This window comes from Coregonus lavaretus (assembly GCF_964263955.1).
Source record: "Coregonus lavaretus genome assembly, chromosome: 31".
NCBI classification, from domain to species: Eukaryota; Metazoa; Chordata; class Actinopteri; order Salmoniformes; family Salmonidae; genus Coregonus; species Coregonus lavaretus.
Genome location: NC_140018.1, coordinates 34,260,125 through 34,286,306, shown reverse-complemented (window position 1 = coordinate 34,286,306; position 26,182 = coordinate 34,260,125). Strand labels below are relative to the sequence as shown.

General features: G+C 42.4%; 1 protein-coding gene across 1 annotated transcript in view; it reads right to left on the bottom strand.

The window, feature by feature from the left end:
* LOC311106437 (ectonucleotide pyrophosphatase/phosphodiesterase family member 1-like) overlaps positions 1 to 26,182 on the bottom strand; it is a 65,540-nt gene that overhangs the window by 13,986 nt on the left and 25,372 nt on the right. The window contains exons 12-16 of the mRNA XM_084148771.1: positions 14,966 to 15,074; positions 9,150 to 9,281; positions 4,594 to 4,625; positions 4,345 to 4,472; positions 2,951 to 3,020 (exon numbers count right to left, since the gene is read on the bottom strand). Of these exons, the coding sequence (XP_084004897.1) occupies positions 2,951 to 3,020; positions 4,345 to 4,472; positions 4,594 to 4,625; positions 9,150 to 9,281; positions 14,966 to 15,074 (471 nt within the window). The remainder of the gene's footprint in view (positions 1 to 2,950; positions 3,021 to 4,344; positions 4,473 to 4,593; positions 4,626 to 9,149; positions 9,282 to 14,965; positions 15,075 to 26,182) is intronic.

Genomic DNA, 26,182 nt, shown 5'->3' with positions numbered 1-26,182 from the left:
TCTACTTTGTGCATGACAAGTAATTTTTCCAACAATTGTTTACAGACAGATTATTTCACTTAGAATTCACTAGGCTAATTGACATCATTTGAGTCAATTGGAGGTGTACCTGTGGATGTATTTCAAGGCCTACCTTCAAACTCAGTGCCTCTTTGCTTGACATCATGGGAAAATCAAAAGAAATCAGCCAAGACCTCAGTAAAACAATTGTAGACCTCCATAAGTCTGGGTCATCCTTGGGAGCAATTTCCAAACGCCTGAAAGGTACCACGTTCATCTGTACAAACAATAGTACGCAAGTATAAACACCATGGGACCACGCAGCCGTCATACAGCTCAGGAAGGAGATGCGTTCTGTCTCCTAGAGATGAACGTACTTTGGTGCGAAAAGTGCAAATCAATCCTAGAACAACAGCAAAGGACCTTGTGAAGATGCTGGAGGAAACAGGTACAAAAGTATCGATATCCACAGTAAAACGAGTCCTATATCGACATAACCTGAAAGGCCGCTCAGCAAGGAAGAAGCCACTGCTCCAAAACCGCCATAAAAAAGCCAGACTACGGTTTGCAACTGCACATGGTGACAAAGATCGTACTTTTTGGAGAAATGTCCTCTGGTCTGATGAAACAAAAATAGAACTGTTTGGCCATAATGACCATCGTTATGTTTGGAGGTAAAAGGGGGAAGCTTGGCAAGCCGAAGAACACCATGCCAACCGTGAAGCACGGGGGTGGCAGCATCATGCTGTGGGGGTGCTCTGCTGCAGGAGGGACTGGTGCACTTCACAAAATAGATGGCATCATGAGGAAGGACAATTACGTGGATATATTGAAGCAACATCTCAAGACATCAGTCAGGAAGTTAAAGCTTGGTCGCAAATGGGTCTTCCAAATGGACAAGGACCCCAAGCATACTTCCAAAGTTGTGGCAAAATGGCTTAAGGACAACAAAGTCAAGGTATTGGAGAGGCCATCACAAAGCCCTGACCTCAATCCTATAGAAAATGTGTGGGCAGAACTGAAAAAGCGTGTGCGAGCAAGGAGGCCTACAAACCTGACTCAGTTACACCAGCTCTGTCAGGAGGAATGGGCCAAAATTCACCCAACTTATTGTGGGAAGCTTGTGGAAGGCTACTCGAAACGTTTGACCCAAGTTAAACAATTTAAAGGCAATGGTACCAAATACTAATTGAGTGTATGTAAACTTCTGACCCACCGGGAATGTGATGAAAGAAATAAAAGCTGAAATAAATCTCTCTCTACTATTATTCTGACATTTTACATTCTTAAAATAAAGTGGTGATCCTAACTGACCTAAGACTAGGAATTTTTACTAGGATTAAATGTCAAGAATTGTGAAAAACTGAGTTTAAATGTATTTGGCTAAGGTGTATGTAAACTTCCGACTTCAACTGTAAGGAACGGGACCCTATGGCGTTCACAGAGCACTTTGTACACCAAAATGTCAGTAGGAATCATTCCAGAACTGCTCAAAGTCCCCATTTAGTTAGAATTTCCCTCCACATACGAAGGAGTCAAACCCACAAATAGCCCTTCTGTAAACATCAGAATATGATGAATAGCTAAGTACTTGAATTACCTTCCAAAAGGTGGGTTGAAAAGCAACCAACCAACTTAAATAATCATAAGATGAACCTACACGTGGGCGTCTACTAAGTAAAATAATTGCTAGCCATGTCTATGTCTGCTTTGAACTATTTTTCAGTCTGCAGCCAGACCCAGAGAATATATATTTTTAGCACAGACTTTCATTTGACTAATTCACCTGTGTTTTTAGAGGAGTGCGTAAAGTCGCAGGGATAATTATACAGACAACACATTCCTGGCGTGACCACGTCCGGACAGATACACAGACCTATCATAAACATATAGACTAACACAGAGATGCCAGGGAGAAATCTAGTAAACATAGCCATGGAAGAACAACACAACCCAAAAGGGAACAAAGCATACTATTAAACGTGATGGTATTGGCTTATTTTGGGAAAGATTTTGTAAGGCCGGAAACATACACAGACCAATCAAAAAAACTAGGGTAAAATAGAGTAAAACCTATTAAACATAGTAAAAATGTCCATGGCACAACAACACAACCCGAATGGGAGGACATTGTACTGTTATAGGTGATGGTATTTAATTGGGCTTATTTTGGGAGAGACTTGCTAGTAGAAGGAGAAATCGAAACATGGGGAAATAACACAACCCGAATGGAAGGACAGTGAACTGGTACAGGCCTACGTGATGGTCTTTCAGCAGGTTTACTTTGGGAGAGACTTGCTAAGGCTCAGTCTGGGGGGAGCCAGACTAGATGGTCTGATCTCTTCATAAAGCTTCTATGTTCCCTCTGGGTTCAGCCACAATAGCTTGATTTAACCTAAAGTATGTCTGACATTATTCAACCAAATGAGGCTCCTCTGTAGTAGCCTGGTCCCAGATCTGTTTGGGACATTTGGCAGGACAATGACCATAGGAGTTGACAAGACAGCACAAACATATCTGGGACCAGGCTAGGCTACCTCTGTAGTACTTTCATCATAGAAACTTGTCACGTCCCAATAAAAACAGAGTGGATCGTGTTGTGTAGCTAAGCTCCATGTGCTTCCTTAAAGTTGAATGTAACTTCAGCTTAGTAGCATAGCTATTTTATAGTTAGAGACAGTATGTTATGATGGGTTTCCCTGGGTGTGTACATAGCTAAGTGTCCATACTGTAATGCAGTGTTTCTTAACCCTGGTCCTGGGGTGCAGATTTCTGTTTTTGCCATAGCACTACACAGCTGATTCAAATGAGTAACTAATCAGCAAGCTTTGATGATTTAAACCAGGTGTGTATACTAAGGCAAAAAGAAAAATGCAGAATGTTCAATTCACTGCTGTAATGTCACACTGTATCAGCTGACGTACATACATCCCTCTCCCCCTCCCCTGACCTGCATGTTTTTGAAGACGTTATCCGAGCCGTGGAATCCACCACTGCAGTACTTGATTTCCTTAGGCTGGCTGTGGAGGAAGAGATGAAAAACCATTATTCCATCCATAGAAAGGACATCACACAGCCTCAATTCATCGGGGCATGCTCTCTACAAGGTGTCGAAAGCATTCCACAGGGATGCTGGCCCATGTTGACTCCAATGCTTCCCACAGTTGTGTCAAGTTGGCTGGATGTCCTTTGGGTGGTGGACCATTCTTGATATACACGGGAAACTGTTGAGCGTGAAAAACCCAGCAGCGCTACAGTTCTTGACACACTCAAATCGGTGGGCCTGGCACCTACTACAATACCCCGTTCAAAGGCACATCAATATTTTGTCTTGCCCATTCACCCTCTGAATGGCACACATACACAATCCATGTCTCAAGTGTCTCAAGGCTTAACAATTCTTCTTTAACCTGTCTCCTCCCCTTCATCTACACTGATTGAAGTGGATTTAACAAGTGACATCAATAAGGGATCATAGCTTTCACCTGGATAGTCTGTCATGGTAAGAGCAGGTGTTCTGTCCACTCAGTGTACATCTGCCATACAGTGTGTATACAACACTCAAATTGAGGGATTATCAATTGGACAGCTGTATAAACCAACCAAACTAAAATGGCCGCTCACACCCTCAGCTGTGGCAACCAGATCAACAGGGAACAGCTTTCAGTTCCCATTTCAGACATCCCTAAAAACGGACCAAACGTTGGCAAAAAAACAAAATCAGAGGTGTCCATGGCAACCACTTTGCCCACATCTAATTTATGGTATGTTAATAAGCAATCACTTACAATTTGTGGCAGCTGTTGAAAATGTCAGGGGTCAAATTAGGGCTAGTGACATTGTTTAGAAGTCGTCTTGTCGACTATTGTCTCTTTGCAACAGACAGTTGAACCTAACAAGAGTGAAATATAAAGTGGGATGACATTTTGCAAGTACCTGTACTTTCAAAGTGCATGTAGGGACAACGTTTAAAGTGAAGGACACAAGTAGGTCTAACCAGTGCTGATAACATTTTGCTTGGAACTCATGACTAGAAATGGAGTGAGCCGTGATGAGTAGGCCAACTCAAGTAACTTATAGATATTTGAAAGGGTACTTATTTACTTAGGTTATTCCACAACAGTTACTTTGGCTTAATGCCAGAGTAAAGCTAAAAGTGCAGCTAAGGTTCTGTGATCACTCTAAATGTTCTGTTAAAGAAAACATTACACTAATATGTAATATGTTTCATATAGAGTATGATATAATACATTATATCAGGGTAGGGGATTTGGGAGAATCAGGCACAGACTTCAGAGAAAGACAAAGAGAAAAAGAAAAATATATAGCTGGGTTGTGACATACAGTGCAGCCTGCCAACCAGGCTTCATGTAGAGATGGGCCCTCTCGATGCGCACATTGTTAGCGAAGTGCATCCGTTTGGGGAGGTGCTCTTTCAGGTAGGGCCTCATGGGCTGGTCAGGGATCCTGCACTTCAAAATGAACAGCAAGAGGAGAGGGGAGAGTCAATGAAGCAGCAGAGGGAGAGGCCTGTCTGACATGAGGTCATTTTCAATTCATCTTATGAACACAGAAATCAAATACTTCACATACCGATAGATTCTTCACCAGGCCTTCATAGTCGACTGGGGGAATGAAAACAGACACGGTTGTTAACCCAACGGTCAATACCCATCCCAAATCACTCTTTACGCCTTCCCCCTTGGCCACAACGTTCTTATGTTTGCAGATCTGGAAGGTCTGCATAGGTACAGTAAACGCAGTGTAGTGGCGAAGCTTCTACCATAATTATTGCTTACACCTTACATATTTGCAAACATCAAATCAAATTTTATTGGTCGCATACACATATTTAGCAGATGTTATTGCGGGTGTGGTGACTATTTATCAGTCTGATGGCCTTGAGATAGAAGCTATTTTTCAGTCTCTCTGTCCCAGCTTTGATGCACCTTTACTGACCTCGCCTTCTGGATGGTAGCGGGATGAACAGCTCATGGATCGGGTGGCTGAGGTCCTTGTTGATCTTCTTGACCTTCCAGTGACACCGGGTGCTGTAGATGTCCTAGAGGGCAGGCAGTGTGCCCCTGGCGATGCGTTGGGCAGACCGCACCACCCTCTGGAGAGCCCTGCGGTTGCGGACGGTGCAATTGCCGTACCAGGCAGTGATACAGCCCAACAGGATGCTCTCAATGGTGCATCTGTACAAGTTTGTGAGGGTCTTATGGGCCAAGCCAAATTTCTTTAGCCTCCTGAGGATGAAGAGGCACTGTTGCGCCTTCACCACACTGTCTGTGTGGGTGGACCATTTCAGATTGTCAGTGATGTGTACGCCGAGGAATCTGAAGCTTTTAACCTTCTCCACTGCGGCCCCGTTGATGTGGATGGGGGCATGCTCCCTCTTCTGAAGTCCACGAACGTTGAGGGATAAGTTATTTTCCTGGCACCACTCAATCAGGGCCCTCACCTCCACCCTGTAGGCTGTCTCATTGTTATTGGTAATCAGGCCTACCACAGTAGTGTCGCCTGCAAACTTCATGATTGAGTTGCAGACGTGCGTGGCCACGCAGTCATGGGTGAACAGGGAGTACAGGAGGGGGCTGAGTATGCACCCTTGTGGGGTCCCTGTGTCGAGGATCAGCGTAGTGGAGGTGTTGTTTCCTACCTTCACCACCTGGGGTTGGCCCGTCAGGAAGTCCAGGACCCAGTTGCACAGGGCAGGGTTCAGACCCAGGGTCCCAAGCTTAATGATGAGCTTGGAGGGTACTCTGAGCTGTAGTCAATGAACAGCATTCTTACATAGGTATTCCTCTTGTCCAGATGGGAGAGGGCAGTGTGCAGAGCGATGGAGTTGTCCATGGATCTATTGGGGCGGTATTCAAATTGCAGTGGGTCTAGGGTGTTGGGTATGGTGGAGGTGATAGGATCCTTAACTAGCCTCTCAAAGCACTTCATGACAGAAGTGAGTGCTACGGGGCAATAGTAATTTAGTTCAGTTAACTTCTCTTTCTCGGGTACAGGAACAATGGTGGACATCTTGAAGCAAGTGGGGACAACAGTTTTTCCAATACCGTTACAACTATTTCTTTGAAGTTTTTCAATACATTTTAATATTTGTAGCAATTTTTTAAGTAAATACCTGCAGTCAACTTGTGCAATGCGTTAGGAGATAAAGTAGATCACGTTCATATTTTACCCGTCACATTATGAAGCGTACTTAGTTCCCCAGCACAATTGAGCCAGTCACGTGTTTGTTTGTAAATAGCACAACAGGCGAAAGCGGGAGCAGGTGAGTCCAGCTGTGTATTGACAGGGGTCGCGTTTTATATTGAAAGTCAAGTGTTTTATTGCTTTAATACAGATATCAGGGACGTGCAACTATAGTTTTCCTTCACAGAAAATACATTAGTGTAACACATTCGGCATTAAGTAGCTTCATTTTCATCAGATAACAACAGAAGTGCAACGCTATTTGGCTGGCAGCCACAGAAGTAAATGAGCTTACAATGAAAAAGCAAAAAACTATGCATGGCCATCATATTTCTAATGTTTAAGCAAAACATTAGGAAATGTAGCTGGCTACATTATTTCTATGATAAAGTAAATCTTGCATTTTACCGGATAAAAATTGTCTGGCTACACCGAGAAAGTACCGGAGAAAAGTAGCTCCACATCAGTCAGAGCACAGTCTGCTGATAGAATGCCTGTTTGTGAATTCTCATCTGAGTTTAAAGTGCAACTGAAGCACAAAGTCTGATGCTGAGCAGAAATTACAATAAGAAGCATTTTAGATCGGTGTTTACAAAATGCAGCAAGATATTTCTTATGCATTTGATATTTTTTCCCCTGCATGAAAAACGCAGAATTATGCGTTACGCGACCCCTAGTTTAACTTGCTATCTAAGTAAGTGGCTGCTTTAATAAGGTGACGGGGCATGATATTGTTTAGCTTTCTGCAGTATTTGAGAAGGCAAAGCCCTTTGGATGAGTTATTTGTACAGCTGCCACTGTCATCTTGATTTCCTTGCATGTTTTCTCCTCTCCGTTCTCAGCCCATCTGCTCCTCCCAACTCTTCTCAGAGCAGAGCAGGCGGGCCCACTGCCCTAGCAGACTTCACACAAACACAGCGTGTAGACATGCTGCCAGACAGCCGGTACTGTATGTGCCAAAACTTTGTTCATTTGCACAATGTCTCTTCTTCACATTCACAGATAAATGTCCAAACTCACCAAAAATAACTTTCGGTAGCTCCTACCTATATATATGTATAACTTTATGAGCTGGATTGCTTGTCTTTGCAATTAGTTTATCTTTGTTTGCGCTTGTTAGTATATTTAGCTAGCAGCCTCCATAGAAATTCGCTATTACTTTGCCTAATTTTGTTAGCATTTAGGTAATAGACGCCCAATGGGCTTTTTTGCTTTCTTTGGCACCCCCTTGTGTACTAAACCGGCAATATCGTATATCCCGGGGTGAGAGAAGGATGGTATGACAATCTGGATACCGCCCAACCCTAATAGGGATGCCTTCTGGGCCGGCAGCCTTGCGAGGGTTAACACGCTTAACTGTCTTACTCACGTCGGCCACAGAGAACGAGAGCTCACAGTCCACGGGAGCGGTGGTGGCCTGCATCGGCGGCACTGTGTTTCCTCGAAACGGGCGAAGAAGGTGTTTAGCTTGTCCGGGATTAAGACGTCGGTGTCCCCGACGTGGCTGGTTATCCCTTTATAATCAGTGATTGTCTGGAGTCCCTGCCACATACGTCTTGTGTCTGAGACGTTGAATTGCGACTTTGTCTCTATACTGACGTTTTGCCTATTTGATTGCCTTACAGAGGGCATACCTGGACTGTTTGTACTCTACCATATTCCCAGTCACCTTGCCGTGGTTAAAGGCAATGGTTCGCGCTTTCAGTTTTGCGCGAATGCTACCATCTATCCACGGTTTTTGGTTTGGATAGGTTTTAATCATCACAGTGGGAACAACATCCCCCATACACCTCCTGATGAACTCAGTCACCGTGTCAGTATATACGTCAATTATGTTCTCAGAGGCAACCCGGAACATATACCAGTCCACGTGATCAAAACAATCATGAAGCATGGATTCCAAATTGGTCAGACCAGCGTTGAAAAGTCCTTAACACGGGTACTTCCTGTTCGAGTTTCTGCCTATAGGAAGGGAAGAGCAGGATTGAGACGTGATCTGATTTGCTGAAGGGAGGGCGGGGAAGAGTAGCAATGGTCTAGAGTTTTTGAAGGCGATGTGTTGATAAAACTTCGGTAGCATTTTCCTCAGGTTTTGCTTTATTAAAGTCCCCAGCTACAATAAATGTGGCCTCAGGATATGCAGTTTCCAGTTTGCACAAAGTCCAGTGTAGGTCCTTGAGAGTTGTCGTGGTATCAGCTTGAGGGGGAATATACACGGCTGTGACGATGACCGAGGAGAATTCCCTCAGGAAGTAATGAGGTCGGCATTTGATTGTGAGGTATTCTAGGACAGGTGAACAAAAATACTTGAGTTCCTGTACATTACCACAATCACACCATGAGTAGTTAATCATGAAACATATATCTCCGCCTTTCTTTTTCCTGGAGAGTTCTTTATTCCTGTCTGCGCGATGTATTGAGAACAAAGCTGGCTGTATGGACGGGGACAGTATATCCGGAGAGGGCCATGATTCCGTGAAACAGAGTATGTTACAAACCCTGATGTCTCTCTGGAAGGAGATCCTCAACCTGAGCTCATCTACTTTATTGTCCAGGGACTGAACATTAGCGCGTAATATACTCGGAAGCGGTGGGTGGTATGCATGTCTCCTGAGTCGAACTAAGAGTCCACTCCGAATACCTCGTCTCTGCCGGCTGTGGTCTCTGGGATAAGTGGAATTGCCTTGGGGGGGGGGGGGGGGGGGCACTAATAAGGTGAGAAATAACACAAAAAACAATATGTACTGCAAAGTTGCTTAGGAGCCATAAACAGTTCGACCATGTCTATCAGTGCCATATTGTTATATATTTTTAAAGGGTAAGGGCCAAGGGGAAATGAGCAAATTGGGACCAGCTGGAACACTGGATGACTTTGCAATGTAACGGCAGGAAGAGGGAGGAAGACAGTTGGAAGTGACACGTTATCATCAACAGAAACTCACAGGAGTAGAAGTCTTCAGGGACTTTCTTGGGTCGGATGCGTGCAGCAGGGCCTTGGACAACAGTGAAGTCGTCAACGTTGTCCTGATACGAGTTCACGAATGCAGCCTTTTTGCAGGATGCTTCCTCCATTCCTGCAATTACAGTACATGCACACACACACACACACACACACACACACACAAACAAACACACAGGTCAACATTAAAGAAACAGTCGCCGTTGATTGTATTGTTGTTCCTGGCAACTGGGCAGTCGGAGCAATAAGAGAAGCAAGCAGAGAGAAATGGAGGATAAGAAACGACAGTATAGGACTTCAAACAGCACCATAATTACGCGGTCTTATCTGTACCAGACTTCAGAGAGAGAAATAGAGCTGCAACAGAGTAAGTTCATATACAGTACCAGTCAAAAGTTTGGACCCATCTACTCATTCAAGGGTTTTTCTTTATTTTTACTATTTTCTACATTGTAGAATAATAGTGAAGACATCAAAACTATGAAATAACACATATGGAATCATGTAGTAAACAAAAGTGTTAAACAAATCAAAATATATTTAATATTTGAGATTCTTCAAATAGCCACCCTTTGCCTTGATGACAGCTTTGCACACGCTTGGCATTCTCTCAACCAGCTTCACCTGGAATGCTTTTCCAACAGTCTTGAAGGAGTTCCCACATATGCTGAGCACTTGATGGCTGCTTTTCCTTCATTATGCCGTCCGACTCATCCCAAACATTTACATCATTTAGCAGACGGTCTTATCCAGAGCGACTTACAAATTGGTGTGTTCAACTTATGATAGCCAGTGGGACAACAACCTTTTTTTAATGGGGGGTGGGGGAAGAAGGATTACTGTTATACTATTCCAGGTATTCCTTAAAGAGGTAGGGTTTCAAGTGTCTCCGGAAGATGGTCAGTGACTCCACTGTCCTGGCGTCGTGGGGGATCTTGTTCCATCATTGGGGTGCCAGAGCAGCGAATAGCTTTGACTGGGCTGAGCGGGAACTGTGCTTCCGTAGAGGTAGGGGAGCTAGCAGGGGAGCTAGCAGGCCAGAGGTGGATGAACGTAGTGCCCACGTTTGGTTGTAGGGTCTGATCAGAGCCTGAAGGTAAGGAGGTGCCGTTCCCCTCACAGCTCTGTAGGCAAGCACCATGGTCTTGTAGTAGATGCGAGCCTAAACTGGAAGCCAGTGGAGTGTGCGGAGGAGCGGGGTGACATGAGAGAACTTGGGAAGGTTGAACACCAGACGGGCTGCAGCGTTCTGGATAAGTTGAAGGGGTTTAATGGCACAGGCAGGGAGCCCAGCCAACAGCGAGTTGCAGTAATCCAGATGGGAGATGACAAGTGCCTGGATTAGGACCTGTGCCGCTTCCTGTGTAAGGTAGGGTCGTACTCTGCGAATGTTGTAGAGCATGAACCTGCAGGATCGGGTCACCGCTTTGATGTTAGCGGAGAATGACAGGGTGTTGTCCAGGGTCACGCCAAGGTTCTTTGCACTCTGGGAGGAGGACACAATGGAGTTGTCAACCGTGATGGCGAGATCATGGAGCGGGCAGTCCTTCCCCAGGAGGAAGAGCAGCTCCGTCTTGCCGAGGTTCAGTTTGAGGTGTTGATCCGACATCCACACTGATATGTCTGCCAGACATGCAGAGATGCGATTTGCCACCTGGTTATCAGAAGGGGGAAAGGAGAAAATTAATTGTGTAGGAGAAAATTAATTAGGGTTGAGGTAGGGGGATTGTGGAGGCCAGGTCAACTGATGCAGCACTCCATCACTCTCCTTCTTGGTAAAATAGCCCTTACACAGCCTGGAGGTGTGTTGGGTAATTGTCCTGTTGAAAAACAAATTATAGTCCAACTAAGCCCAAACAAGATGGAATGGCATATTGCTGCAGAATGCTGTGGTAGCCATGCTGGTTAAGTGTGCCTTGAATTCTAAATACATCACAGACAGTGTCACCAGCAAAGCTCCTCCTCCGTCATTTACGGTGGGAACTACACATGCGGAGATCATCCGTTCACCCACACCGCGTCTCACAAAGACACGGCGGTTGGAACCAAAAATCTCCAATTTGGACTACAGACCAAAGGACACATTTCCACCAGTCTAATGTCATTGCTCGTGTTTCTTGGCCCAAGCAGGTCTCTTCTTATTGGTGTCCTTTAGTAGTGGTTTCTTTGCAGCAATTCGACCATGAAGGCCTGATTCACACAGTCCCCTCTGAACAGTTGATGTTGAGATGTGTCTGTTACTTGAACTCCGTGAAGCATTTATCTGGGCTACAATCTGAGGCTGGTAACTAATGAACTTATCCTCTGCAGCAGAGGTAATTCTGGGTCTTCCATTCCTGTGGCGGTCCTCATGAGAGCCAGTTTCATCATAGCGCTTGATGGTTTTTGCGACTGCACTTGAAGAAACTTTCAAAGTTCTTGAAATGTTCCATATTGACTGACCTTCATGTCTTAAAGTAATGATGGACTGTCGTTTCTCTTTGCTTATTTGAGCTGTTCTTGCCATAATATGGACTTGATCTTTTACCAAATAGGGTTATCTTCTGTATACCCCCCCTACCTTGTCACAACACAACACAACTGATTGGCTCAAACGCATTAAGAAGAAAATAAATTCCACGAATTAACTTTTAAGATTGAAATGCAGTCCAGGTGACTACCTCATGAAGCTGGTTGAGAGAATGCCAAGAGTATGCAAAGCTGTCATCAAGGCAAAGGGTGGCTATTTGAAGAATCTCTAATATAAAATATATTTGGATTTGTTTAACACTTTTTTGGTTACTATATGATTCCATATGTGTTATTGCATAGTTTTGATGTCTTCACTATTATACTACAATGTAAAAAATTGTAAAAAGAAAGAAAGAAAAACCCTTGAATGAGTAGGTGTGTCCAAACTTTTGACTGGTAGTGTACAGTATGTCAGCATACTATTTACTTGAAATTGTTAACACATGATTCCATCCTTACTTTCATAATTAATCAATTTCAAAAGCAGATGTGAAAACAACAACCGATAACCTTTTCATGACTAAAAATAAACCAAAGATCAATGCATCTGTGATAAAGCCTAAATAAAAGGATATTCCCATACACTGTATATCACCAACGAACCAACAAACCCAACATCAAAATTACAACCCTGCAACGTGGAGCTTATTACAAGGCCAGTTGAGCAGCCAACGGCCTGCGTCACCGCATTCGTTTAAATTTCCCTAATCCTTTACATGCATAATTAGAAGACACGTCACATGCTATACAGATGTTGCGAGCATCTTCTTCACAGACCTCTCCTCTGTGAACCTCCCTGGCTCCCTCACGCTCAGCTCACAGTCATTGTGTTTCAGCGTTCACACTGACCTTGTTTTTCCAACAGTTTCTGCTCTGGCATGTGATTTCCCCGCAACAGGTGCTAGGTCTCAGCAAAGGCTGAGTATGTATGGCTGACAGTAAACATCCAAACGCCCCAACAATGGAGGGCCCTAGAGCAGAGGCTATAGCTTAGAGGACAATATGGTAATATGGAAGAGTTCTACAAAAAATATTGTGGGTCTTGTGGTAATATGCAAATATTGGCTATGATGCTGAGTGCTATTTGTCATTTGTGCTACTCGTACAATAAAAGCTGTTGCGTGTAAATGAAATAACTCAATATAAGCAAGTTTGATAGTAGATTTCTAGATTATAAGGACAGTTTTGTAGCCATTATACAAAAAAATAAAGGGAACACTAAAATAACACATCCTAGATCTGAATGAATGAAATAATCTTATTAAATACTTTTTTCTTTACATAGTTGAATGTGCTGACAACAAAATCACACAAAAATTATCAATGGAAATCAAATGTATCAACCCATGGAGGTCTGGATTTGGAGTCACCCTCAAAATTAAAGTGGAAAACCACACTACAGGCTGATCCAACTTTGATGTAATGTCCTTAAAACAAGTCAAAATGAGGCTCAGTAGTGTGTGTGGCCTCCATGTGCCTGTATGACCTCCCTACAACACCTGGGCATGCTCCTGATGAGGTGGCGGATGGTCTCCTGAGGGATCTCCTCCCAGACCTGGACTAAAGCATCCGCCAACTCCTGGACAGTCTGTGGTGCAACGTGGCGTTGGTGGATGGAGCGAGACATGATGTCCCAGATGTGCTCAATTGGATTCAGGTCTGGGGAACGGGCGGGCCAGTCCATAGCATCAATGCCTTCCTCTTGCAGGAACTGCTGACACACTCCAGCCACATGAGGTCTAGCATTGTCTTGCATTAGGAGGAACCCAGGGCCAACCGCACCAGCATATGGTCTCACAAGGGGTCTGAGGATCTCATCTCGATACCTAATGGCAGTCAGGCTACCTCTGGCGAGCACATGGAGGGCTGTGCGGCCCCCCAAAGAAATGCCACCCCACACCATGACTGACCCACCGCCAAACCGGTCATGCTGGAGGATGTTGCAGGCAGCAGAATGTTCTCCACGGCGTCTCCAGACTCTGTCACGTCTGTCACATGTGCTCAGTGTTAACCTGCTTTCATCTGTGAAGAACACAGGGCGCCATTGGCGAATTTGCCAATCTTGGTGTTCTCTGGCAAATGCCAAACACCCTGCACGGTGTTGGGCTGTAAGCACAACCCCTACCTGTGGACGTCGGGCCCTCATGGAGTCTGTTTCTGACCGTTTGAGCAGACACATGCACATTTGTGGCCAGCTGGAGGTCATTTTGCAGGGCTCTGGCAGTGCTCCTCCTGCTCCTCCTTGCACAAAGGTGGAGGTAGCAGTCCTGCTGCTGGGTTATTGCCCTCCTACAGCCTCCTACACGTCTCCTGATGTAATGGCCTGTCTCCTGGTAGCGCCTCCATGCTCTGGACACTACACTGACAGACACAGCAAACCTTCTTACCACAGCTCGCATTGATGTGCCATCCTGGATGAGCTGCACTACCTGAGCCACTTGTGTGGGTTGTAGACTCCATCTCATGCTACCACTAGAGTGAAAGCACCGCCAGCATTCAAAAGTGACCAAAACATCAGCCAGGAAGCATAGGAACTGAGAAGTGGTCTGTGGTCACCACTTGCAAAACCAGTCCTTTATTGGGGGTGTCTTGCTAATTGCCTATAATTTCCACCTGTTGTCTATTCCATTTGCACAACAGCATGTGAAATGTATTGTCAATCAGTGTTGCTTCCAAAGTGGACAGTTTGATTTCACAGAAGTGTGATTGACTTGGAGTTACATTGTGTTGTTTAAGTGTTCCCTTTATTTTTTTGAGCAGTGTATAATAGCTAAGGGATGTTTGCCATCTTTCTCCTGGCAGATACTGACTCGCGATATGAGCTCATTGTTTTTATGATTCACTACTATTAAGGGATGGAGGAAAATCTTTACTTCATCTTTTCTTCCCTTTTTTCCCCTAGACCTCTTTCATTTTGAGTAGTAGCAGATGCTCACAATTGCATCACTTAACATTTACAGCAGAGCCATAAAATGAAGTACTTCAACACTCTTTCTCATCTGTCGAACGAACATTAAATGGGTCCATTTCCTCCGCCTCCCTTGCTTCCACATTGTTTTCTAGTGCTCATCTCTGAGAAACATTCTCTCCTTTACTGTACTTTTCCTTCCCGAGGCCCTTTGCTCCACAAGGAATAAGTCAATTAACTTTCCCGTCCTACAGTTTCATCTGAATGCTGTGTATAAATTAAGGATGCTGATTCTACTGTTGATCGCAGAGACCACAGACTACTACAGTACTGTCTGTGTACAGTATGATCTGACTGTGTGTTGTGGCAACACTGCTCACCGTGGTCAGACAGAAGCACCAGGTTGACACAGTGGTGAAGGTTCTTCTGTTTCAGGCCGTCCATTAGAAATCCCAACAACTTGTCCACGTTCAGCAGGGCCTCAATCACCTGCAAACACAGTCATTCAATTCAATTCAAATAACGTTTATTTCCTCCCACATTAAAAAATACTATAGTATACTATGGTCTAAATACTGTAGTATTACTATATTTATATACTACAGTATTTACTGTAGTGTTTTTACAGACATGACTAGTATATTGTAGTAACACCTGCAGACTAGGGTTAGCTAAAATGGCAAAACTACCAGACTACGCCAGTTACTGTTTAATGAGGAGAACACCTCAACCAGAACATAAGACACACAGGTTCGTGACAGGCCACCTATTGAGCTGGGTCAACACTTCTGTGCAATGCAACGGACCAGACAACACCTTAGCAAAAATATATATTTGTTTATTACAATTGTAACATCTAAAACGTTATATAGGCCCATTAAAGGGAAAAAGTACAGAGGCAGATATAAAGAACAAGCAAAGTTTATTAAAGCTTAGAGGATTAGGTTGACTTGTTTGAGACATAACACACATTAACAAAAACCGTGACAAACAATACAGTGCTTTGATGGTAGAAAAAAACATTTAACCACTGCATTTACATAAACAATAGATATTTTTGAAATACAAATGACTTGACTTACAGACAGTCACCTTGTTATTTTTCAGTTTTTAAAACAACTAAATTGACAGAAGTCGGTTCAATTATTTGAATGTCTTTTTTTCTTTTTCTTTTCTGTGAGTTCAATGCGCACATTGCGCAGTTTCTCTAGAGATTAATCAGATCAAACTCGAACTGTGCAACGTAGTAGGGAGTTGTAGTTTCCAACCTGCCAATATTCGACATAGTTTCCTTGTCCGGTCTGTGTGTTTCTTTTATGCCTGTTACGGTGCCTTCAGAAAGTATTCATACCCCTTGACTTATTCTACATTTTGTTGGGTTACAGCCTGAATTCAAAATCGATTAAATATATTCTCACCCATCTACACACAATACCCCATAACGACAAAGTGAAAATATGTTTTTAGACTATTTTACAAATTTTTTGAAAATGAAATACAGAAATCTCATTTACATACTGTAAGTATTCGTCTGTGGTCTGATGAGACAATTTTACTCTTTGGCCTGAATGCAAAGCACTATGTCAGGAGAAAACCATGCACAGCTCACCCGTCTAACACCATCCCTACCGTGATGCATGGCTGTGGCAGCATCATGCTATGGGGATGCTTTTCAGGGGCAGGGACTGGGAGACTGGTAAGGATAGAGGGAACAATGAATAGAGCCAAATACAGGCAAATTCTTGCAAATGACCTTAGACTGGGGCGAAGATTTAAGTTCCAACAGGACAATGACCTCAAGCATACAGCTTCAGAACAAGAATATTTAAGTCCTTGAGTGGACCAGCCAGAGCCCAGACTTGAATCCCATTGAAAATCAGTGGAAAGACTTGAAGATTGCCGTTCACTGCCGCTCCCCATCTAACTTAACAGAGCTTGAGAAAATCTGCAAGGAAGAATGGGAGAAAATCCCCAAAACCAGATGTGCAAAGCTGATACAGACATATCCAAGACAACTCAAAGCTGTAATCGCCACCAAAGGTGCTAGTACCTGAATTTCATTTTTAATACATTTGCAAACATTTCTAAAAACATGTTCTCACTTTGTCATTATGGGGTTGTATGTGTAGATGGGTGAGAAATCAATTTAATCAATTTTGAATTCAGGCTGTAACAAAATGTGGAATAAGTCAAGAGATATGAATACTTTCTGAAGGCATTAGGTTAGTGTGGGGCAGACACCAAGAGGGAGAAAAGTATGCCTTTTTACTTTGAATAACTACTAAAATTGTGATTTTGTCAGACAGCATAGGCGGCAGCTCTTAGAATTAAAACAAATGTAATACACAACTGAATTTTTTTATTAAAGGTAAAGTAATCGGAATAAATGGTTAGTAAGTGATAAGCAGTAATGGCCAGTCACTACCATGATGGGACTTTTGTTATATTCTGTGGTTACAGCATTCAATCCACAATGCATAGTGCATTTAATGTAACTTCTTTTTATTGAAAAAACGAAAACTGTGATTTTTTCTGTATTTTTATAAATCGAACTGAAACGACCTCAAAAACCACTAATCACTAAGCACTAGGAAACACTGACAAAAACTTTGGTTCCTAGCCTGTCACACAATATTCTTCAGTTACCTGATTGAGCTTTAGGTGAGGGTTATGGTGATGCCCATCTACTGAGGGACTCCAGTTAAAAAGACCAGGCAGAGGCAGAGATGCAGTTCAGTTTAATAATCTTTACATATTCACGTAATGGAGATGATACATGGAAGGAAATGATTGACAGTTGTTAACATGAGACATGAGTCTTGAATTGAGACTGTTGGCTTTGTAAGGAGTATGGTTTTTCTAAAAGGAGACAAAAAGGTGCAAATAATAACAGGCAATAACAGCAATTAACATACATAAATCGGCTGTTTAAATTGTATTTTCCCACTAATTTATTTCATTTTGGAACATTTGTGCTTATAGCCTCTGCCGTGTGCGCATTGCTGCGCTTATAAATGTAAAATGTTATAATGTGAAGAAATAGCCAAATAGTTTATCAAATTTTTTTGCTAAACGTTCTGATCCGTTGCATCAGCCTTATTGCTTTTTAAAATGTTTTTTGATGCGAGTGGTTGTATTAATTTGGGACCTACCGCATCCAACAACTGTCCCAGACTATGTTTGGAATATTTCTTCCTCGCACATAAGGAAACGTTAACCAATAGAATAGGTCAACTTTTGTACTATGGTGGATAGTAGATTTACATAGGCTAGTACTTTTGCTGTTCGTTAGGCCTACTCATCGTTGGCTGACGAAAAGTATATTTGGACAGGTCTTCTAACATCTTCAATATGTGCCTCGGAAATCGATAAGAAGGACGCGCGCAGTTGCTAGCAACCAAAGCTTTGGTCAGTGTTTCCCTGGGCACCCGTATTAGGGGAGGACATGCAGGAAATGTATAAAAGCACCCCATGGTCATGTTCAGGTGAGAGCTTTGTACCTGGAAAGGTCCTTTGTGTGTATAGGGTGTACGGCGTCATTGCTGTTGGTATATTTCTGTGAGTAATCATTATGTGACCTAAGAAATGTCTGGGTTGTGGTCGATAGTTCTGAATGCCATGTGTTGAATTTGACCATTAATGAGTTTATTCATGTGTGACAATATTCAAGATGTTCATCATGCAAAGCTACTGCAATACTGTCCATCTGTTTTCAGTTGGTTTGTTTGGCGAGGCTTTGTTGGTTTGAGGTCCAGACAGTTTATTGGCTGCGCCCTCCAATAAAAGGAAACTGTCGTTAAGCAAACAAATTTGTATTTGAAAAATATCTATTGTTTATGTAAATGCAGCGGTTAACTGTTCTTTATTTTCTACCATCAGAATTACAGTAGTGTTTGTCACTGTTTTTGGGCATCATCAGCTGAATCTCTGAAAGCACTTTTTGTATTTCAGAAAGCTACACTTAATATATATATATATATATATATATATATATATATATATATATATATATATATATATATATATATATATATATATATATATATATATATATACACACACACACATACTATCGGTTAAACGTTTTAGAACACCTACTCATTCAAGAGATTTTCATTGTAGAATAATAGTGAAGACATCAAAACTATGAAATAACACATATGGAATCATTTAGTAAACAAAAAGCTGTTAAACAAATCAAAATATTTTTGATATATTTGAGATTCTTCAAATAGCCATCCTTTCCCTTGATGACAGCTTTGCACCTTCTCTTGGCATTCTCTCAACCAGCTTCACCTGGAATGCTGTTCCAACAGTCCTGAAGGAGTTCCCACATTGCTGAGCACTTGTTGGCTGCTTTTCCTTCACTTTGCGGTCCAACTCATCCCAAACCATCTCAATTGGGTTGAGGTCGGGGGATTGTGGAGGCCAGGTCATCCGATGCAGCACTCCATCACTCTCCCTCTTGGTCAAATAGTCCTTACACAGCCTGGAGGTGTGTTGGGTCATTGTCCTGTTGAAAAACAAATGACAGTCCCACTCAGCCCAAACCAGATGGGATGGCGGATCGCCGCAGAGTGCTGTGGTAGCCATGCTGGTTAAGTGTGCCTTGAATTCTAAATAAATGACAGACAGTGTCACCAGCAAAGCACCTCCACACCATAACACCTCCTCCTCCATGCTTTACGGTGGGAAATACACATGCGGAGATCATCCGTTCACCCACACTGCGTCTCACAAAGACAAAGGTGGTTGGAAACAAAATTCTCCAATTTGGACTCCAGACCAAAGGACACATTTCCACCGGTCTAATGTCCATTGCACGTGTTTCTTGGTCCAAGTAAGTCTTCTTCTTATTGGTGTCCTTTAGTAGTGGTTTCTTTGCAGCAATTCGACCATGAAGGCCTGATTCACACAGTCTCCTCTGAACAGTTGATGTTGAGATGTGTCTGTTACTTGAACTCTGTGCAGCATTTATTTTGGCTGCAATTTCTGAGGCTGGTAACTCTAATGAACTTATCCTCTGCAGCAGAGGTAACTTTGGGTCTTCCATTCCTGTGGTAGTCCTCATGAGAGCCAGTTCCATCATAGCACTTGATGGTTTTTGCAACTGCACTTGAAGAAACTTTCAAAGTTCTTGAAATGTTCCATATTGACTGACCTTCATGTCTTAAAGTAATGATGGACTGTCGTTTCTCTTTGCTTATTTGAGCTGTTCTTGCCATAATATGGACCTGGTCTTTTACCAAATAGGGTTATCTTCTGTATACCCCCCCCCCCCCCCCCCCCAACCCCCCCACCATGTCACAACACAACTGATTTGCTTCAAACGCATCAAGTTGGAAAGAAATTCCACAAATTTACTTTTAAGAAGGCACACCTGGTAAATGAAATGCATTCCAGGTGACTACATCATGAAGCTGGTTGAGAGAATGCCATAGTGTGTGCAAAGCTGTCATCAACGCAAACGGTGGCAGTTGAAGTCGGAAGTTTACATACACCTTAGCCAAATACAATTAAATTTAGTTTCACAATTCCTGACATTTAATCCTAGTAAATATTCCCTGTTTTAGGTCAGTTAGGATCACCACTTTTTTAAGAATGTGAAATGTCAGAATAATAGTAGAGAGAATTATTTATTTCAGCTTTTATTTCTTTCATCATATTCCCAGTGGGTCAGAAGTTTACATACACTCAATTAGTATTTGGTACCATTGCCTTTAAATTGTTTAACTTAGGTCAAACGTTTCAGTTAGCCTTCCACAAATTTCCCACAATAAGTTGAGTGAATTTTGGGCCATTCCTCCTGACAGAGCTGGTGTAACGGAGTCAGGTTTGTAGGCCTCCTTGCTTGCACACACTTTTTCAGTTCTGCCCACACATTTGCTATAGGATTGAGGTCAGGGCTTTGTGATGGCCTCTCCAATACCTTGACTTTGTTGTCCTTAAGGCATTTTGCCACAACTTTGGAAGTATGCTTGGGGTCATTGTCCATTTGGAAGACCCATTTGCGACCAAGTTTTAACTTCCTGACTGATGTCTTGAGATGTTGCTTCAATATATCCACATAATTTTCCTTCCTCATGATGCCATCTATTTTGTGAAGTGCACCAGTCCCTCCTGCAGCAAAGCACCCCCACATCATGATGCTGCCACCCCCATGCTTCACGGTTGGGATGGTGTTCTTCGGCTTGCAAGTACCCCCTTTTTCCTCCAAACATAACGACGGTCATAATGGCCAAACAGTTATATTTTTGTTTCATCAGACCAGAGGACATTTCTCCAAAAAGTACGATCTTTGTCCCCATGTGCAGTTGCAAACCGTAGTCTGGCTTTTTTATGGCGGTTTTGGAGCAGTGGCTTCTTCCTTGCTGAGCGGCCTTTCAGGTTATGTCGATATAGGACTCGTTTTACTGTGAATATAGATACTTTTGTACCCGTTTCCTCCAGCATCTTCACAAGGTCCTTTGCTGTTGTTCTGGGATTGATTTGCACTTTTCGCACCAAAGTATGTTCATCTCTAGGAGACAGAACGAGTCTCCTTCCTGAGCGGTATGACGGCTGCGTGGTCCCATGGTGTTTATACTTGCGTACTATTGTTTGTACAGATGATCGTGATACCTTCTGGCGTTTGGAAATTGCTCCCAAGGATGAACCAGACTTGTGGAGGTCTACAATTGTTTTTGAGGTCTTGGCTGATTTCTTTTGACTTTCCCATGATGTCAAGCAAAGAGGCACTGAGTTTGAAGGTAGGCCTTGAAATACATCCACAGGTACACCTCCAATTGACTCAAATGATGTCAATTAGCCTATCAGAAGCTTCTAAAGCCATTACATCATTTTCTGGAATTTTCCAAGCTGTTTAAAAGGCACAGTCAACTTGGTGTATGTAAACTTCTGACCCACTGGAATTGTGATTCAGTGAATTATAAGTGAAATAATCTGTCTGTAAACAATTGTTGGAAAAATTACTTGTGTCATGCACAAAGTAGATGTCCTAACCGACTTGCCAAAACTATAGTTTGTTAACAAGAAATTTGTGGAGTGGTTGAAAAACAAGTTTTAATGACTCCAACCTAAGTGTATGTAAACTTCCGACTTAAACTGTACATACATACATACATACAGTGAGGGAAAAAAGTATTTGATCCCCTGCTGATTTTGTACGTTTGCCCACTGACAAAGAAATGATCAGTCTATAATTTTAATGGTAGGTTTATCTGAACAGTGAGAGACAGAATAACAACAACAAAATCCAGAAAAACGCATGTAAAAAATGTTATTAATTGATTTGCATTTTAATGAGGGAAATAAGTATTTGACCCCCTCTCAATCAGAAAGATTTCTGGCTCCCAGGTGTCTTTTATACAGGTAACGAGCTGAGATTAGGAGCACTCTCTTAAAGGGAGTGCTCCTAATCCCAGTTTGTTACCTGTATAAAAGACACCTGTCCACAGAAGCAATCAATAAATCAGATTCCAAACTCTCCACCATGGCCAAGACCAAAGAGCTCTCCAAGGCCATGTACCGTCAAATCTTGGGTGAGAACCTCCTTCCCTCAGCCAGGGCATTGAAAATGGGTCGTGGATGGGTCTTCCAGCATGACATTGACCCAAAACACACGGCCAATGCAACAAAGGAGTGGCTCAAGAAGAAACACATTAAGGTCCTGGAGTCTGTGGAGGGGGCTGAAGGTTCGAGTTGCCAAACGTCAGCCTCGAAACCTGAATGACTTGGAGAAGATCTGCAAAGAGGAGTGGAACAAAACCCCTCCTGAGATCTGCAAAGAGGAGTGGAACAAAATCCCTCCTGAAACGCATGTCCAAAATCCCGTCTGACCTCTGTGATTGCCAACAAGGGTTTTGCCACCAAGTACTAAGTCATGTTTTGCAGAGGGGTCAAATGCAAATAAATTCATGCAAATCAATTCATAACATTTTGGACATGCGTTTTTCTGAATTTTGTTGTTGTTATTCTGTCTCTCACTGTTCAAATAAACCTACCATTAAAATTATTGACTGATCATGTCTTTGTCAGTGGGCAAACGTACAAAATCAGCAGGGGATCAAATACTTTTTTCCCTTACTGTACATACATACATACATACATACATACATACATACATACATACATTCATACATACATACATACAAGTATGTGGACACCCCTTCAAAATAGTTGATTCGGCTATTTCAGTCACACCAGTTGCTGACAGGTGAATAAAATCGAGCACACAACTATGCAATCTCCATAGACAAACATTGGCAGTAGAATGGACTTACTTTCAACGTGGCACCGTCATAGGATGCCACCTTTCCAACGAGTCAGTTCGTAAAATTACTACCCTGCTAGAGCTGCCCCGGTCAACTGTAAGTGCAGTTATTGTACAAGCTCACAGAACCGGACCGCGAGTGCTGAAGCGCGTAGCGCATAAAAATAGTCTGTCCTTGGTTGCAACAGTCACTACCAAGTTCCAAACTGCCTCTGGAAGCAACGTCAGCACAAGAACTGTTCCTCGGGAGCTTCATGAAATGGGTTTTCATGGCCGAGCAGCCGCACACAAGCCTAAGATCACCATGCGCAATGCCAAGTGTCGGCTGGAGTGGTGTATAGCTCGCAGCCATTGGACTCTGGAGTGAGGAATCACGCTTCACCATCTGGCAGTCCGATGGATGAATCTGGGTTTGGCGGATGCCAGGAGAACGCTACCTTCCCCCAATGCATAGTGCCAACTGTAAAGTTTGGTGGAGGTGGAATAAGGGTCTGGGGCTGTTTCTCATGGTTCTGGCTAGGCCCCTTAGTTCCAGTGAAGGGAAATCTTAATGCTACAGCATACAATGACATTCTAGACAATTCTGTACTTCCAACTTTATGGCAAAAGTTTGGCGAAGTACCTTTCCTGTTTCAGCATGACAATGCCCCCATGCACAAAGCGAGGTCCATACAGAAATGGTTTGTCGAGATCGGTGTGGAAGAACTTGACTGGCCTGCACAGAGCCCTGACCTCAACCCCATCGAACACGTTTGGGATGAATTGGAACGCAGACTGCGAGCCAGGCCTAATCGGCCAACATCCGTGCCCGACCTCACTAATGCTCTTGCGGCTGAATGGAAGCAAGTCCCTGCAGCAATGTTCCCACATCTAATGGAAAGCCTTTCAGAAGAGTGGAGGCTGTTATAGCAGCAAAGGAAGAACCAACTCCATATTAATGCCCATGATTTTGGAATGAGATGTTCAACGAGCAGGTGTCCACATACTTCTGGTTATGTAGTGTATCTAGTGGAAGTAACAGATCTAATACGTCCTTTTGGTGTACTCTTGTTAAGGCCAGGCTGAAATGACATTTTTGCATCTACCTATCCATTTTGAGATTTGTTGGTATTTTGCTCCATTAATTACTATTTTCAAAAAGTAAACATAGAAATGTCAAACTTGATAAATGTATGTTTTCTTTTGTTTATCATACTACCATCAACATTTTAAATGAATTTTAACCACTTTAAAATGGACATCAATAATTTCAAAGCTCACTACATTAATTACACATAATTTAAAAAGCCCATTTCTTAGTGTTACAAACTGGACTATATTTAGTCATTTACTTTGAAGAGATGGGTATTGGGTCTAAATAGGCGTTTGCTAGTCTAAATTCAGTGTACTTGTCTTAAACTGCCATTTCCTGAAAGTGACTCTTCCCACACGCCAACTCATTTCTCAACTTCAGATGCATCCAACTTCACCAAATTTGTGGTTATCCTTAGATATATTCTCCAGACTTGCCCAAAGGGGATTGTTGATATATATTTTTTATTTTTTATTCTAGTTAATATGCATTCAACTATTCTAGGCTGACTTCATCCAGTGTCCAGAAATGTATTTGAGAGCTATACAAATATTGAATTAGATTGCCACATTTGCATATTTTTATGAAATATTTCATTAAGTTGTAATACAAAAAAAGTTTTATGTGTCTACATTCAACTGGTAAAAGTTGATTGTGATATGATTAAGGGAAATAATTACCCTACGAGGGTGTGGTGCCTGGCCTTAATGTGAGTTACAAGCAAACCTAAACAAGCAAACCTAAACCTCTAAGCTTTAATGAACTTAGCTTGTTCTTTATAGCTGCCTCTGTACTGTTTTCCTTTAATGGGCTTAGAACCTGTCTAAAGTTTAATGTTACAATTGTAATAAATAAATAAATAAATAAATATTTTTGCTAAGGTGTTGTCTTGCATTGCTCAGAACTGTTGACCCAACTCAATAGCTGGCCTGTCACGAACCTGTGTGTCTATGTTCTGGTTGAGGTGTTCCCCTCATTAAACAGTAACTGGCGTAGTCTGGTAGTTGTGCAATTTTAGCTAACCCTAGTAAGCAGGCGTTACTACAGTCATGTCTGCAAAAAACACTACAGAAGATACTACAGTAAAAAGTAATCGAAAACACTAAAGTGAATAATGATTCAGAGGGGGTTGGTTTAAATGCTTTAGACACATTTCAGTTGAATGCATTCAGTTGTACAACTGACTAGTGAATAATATAGTATACAAATATAGTAATACTACAGTATTCAGACCATAGTATCTATAGTATTTTTTTCATGTGGGTTAGGTGTGACATGTTTGAACTAGGACCCCAATGGAAATACATTTAAAAGTTTTTTTTGTTATTTCCGACAAATTTCTAAATGCATTTTATCCACATGTGGTTGTAATGTGTTTTAAAATAGTCAAATGAAATCAATAAATCAAGGGATACTACAGTCTGGAGTATAGTATTCTACAGTATACTACAAAATTCTATAGTAAGCACTACACGATCGTGAGGGAACATCAGAGGAAATCCCCGGCATGAGCTCCCAAGGACAGCGCGTTCAAATCAAAACGGCATCGACAAAGCTAGTAGCTAGCAGTAAAGCTAGCTAGCAGTCCAATCAATCAAAAAATGTGAAAGTGTAACACTACGTGATCGATGGATACTAAAGTGTGTAGTATAGCATTTACATTTGAGTCATTTAGCAGACGCTCTTATCCAGAGCGACTTACAGTTAGTGAGTGCATACATTTTTCATACTGGCCCCCCGTGGGAATCGAACCCACAACCCTGGCGTTGCAAGCGCCATGTTCTACCAACTGAGCTACACGGAGCCATGGGTATTCTCCATTATACTGCAAGATTCTATATTAATCACTATATGATCAAGGGACACTAGTGTGGAGTATAGAATTCTACAGTTTACTACAGAATTCAATAGAAATTACTATAGTATTCTTTAGTAAACTGTACTATTTTTTTATGTGGGTTGAGGGGGAACTTTTTGTGGTGATGGATACATACAAGACTAATAACAACATAGAACACAATAACATGTTATAGATGGGTTAGCTGACAACGTCACGAAAACAATGTCCGTGCGTCAATGGAGAAGAAGGCCATGTGTTGTTGTGATTCTGGATGACCAGATAGCTAGCAACAATGACAAGAAACTGCCATGTGGGGAATTGTAGGTGGCTCATTTCAGGTAATTTTTACCTTGTTCTTGATACCATGTCTTGTTTTGACTGATGTCACATCTATGCTAATATGACTAAAATTA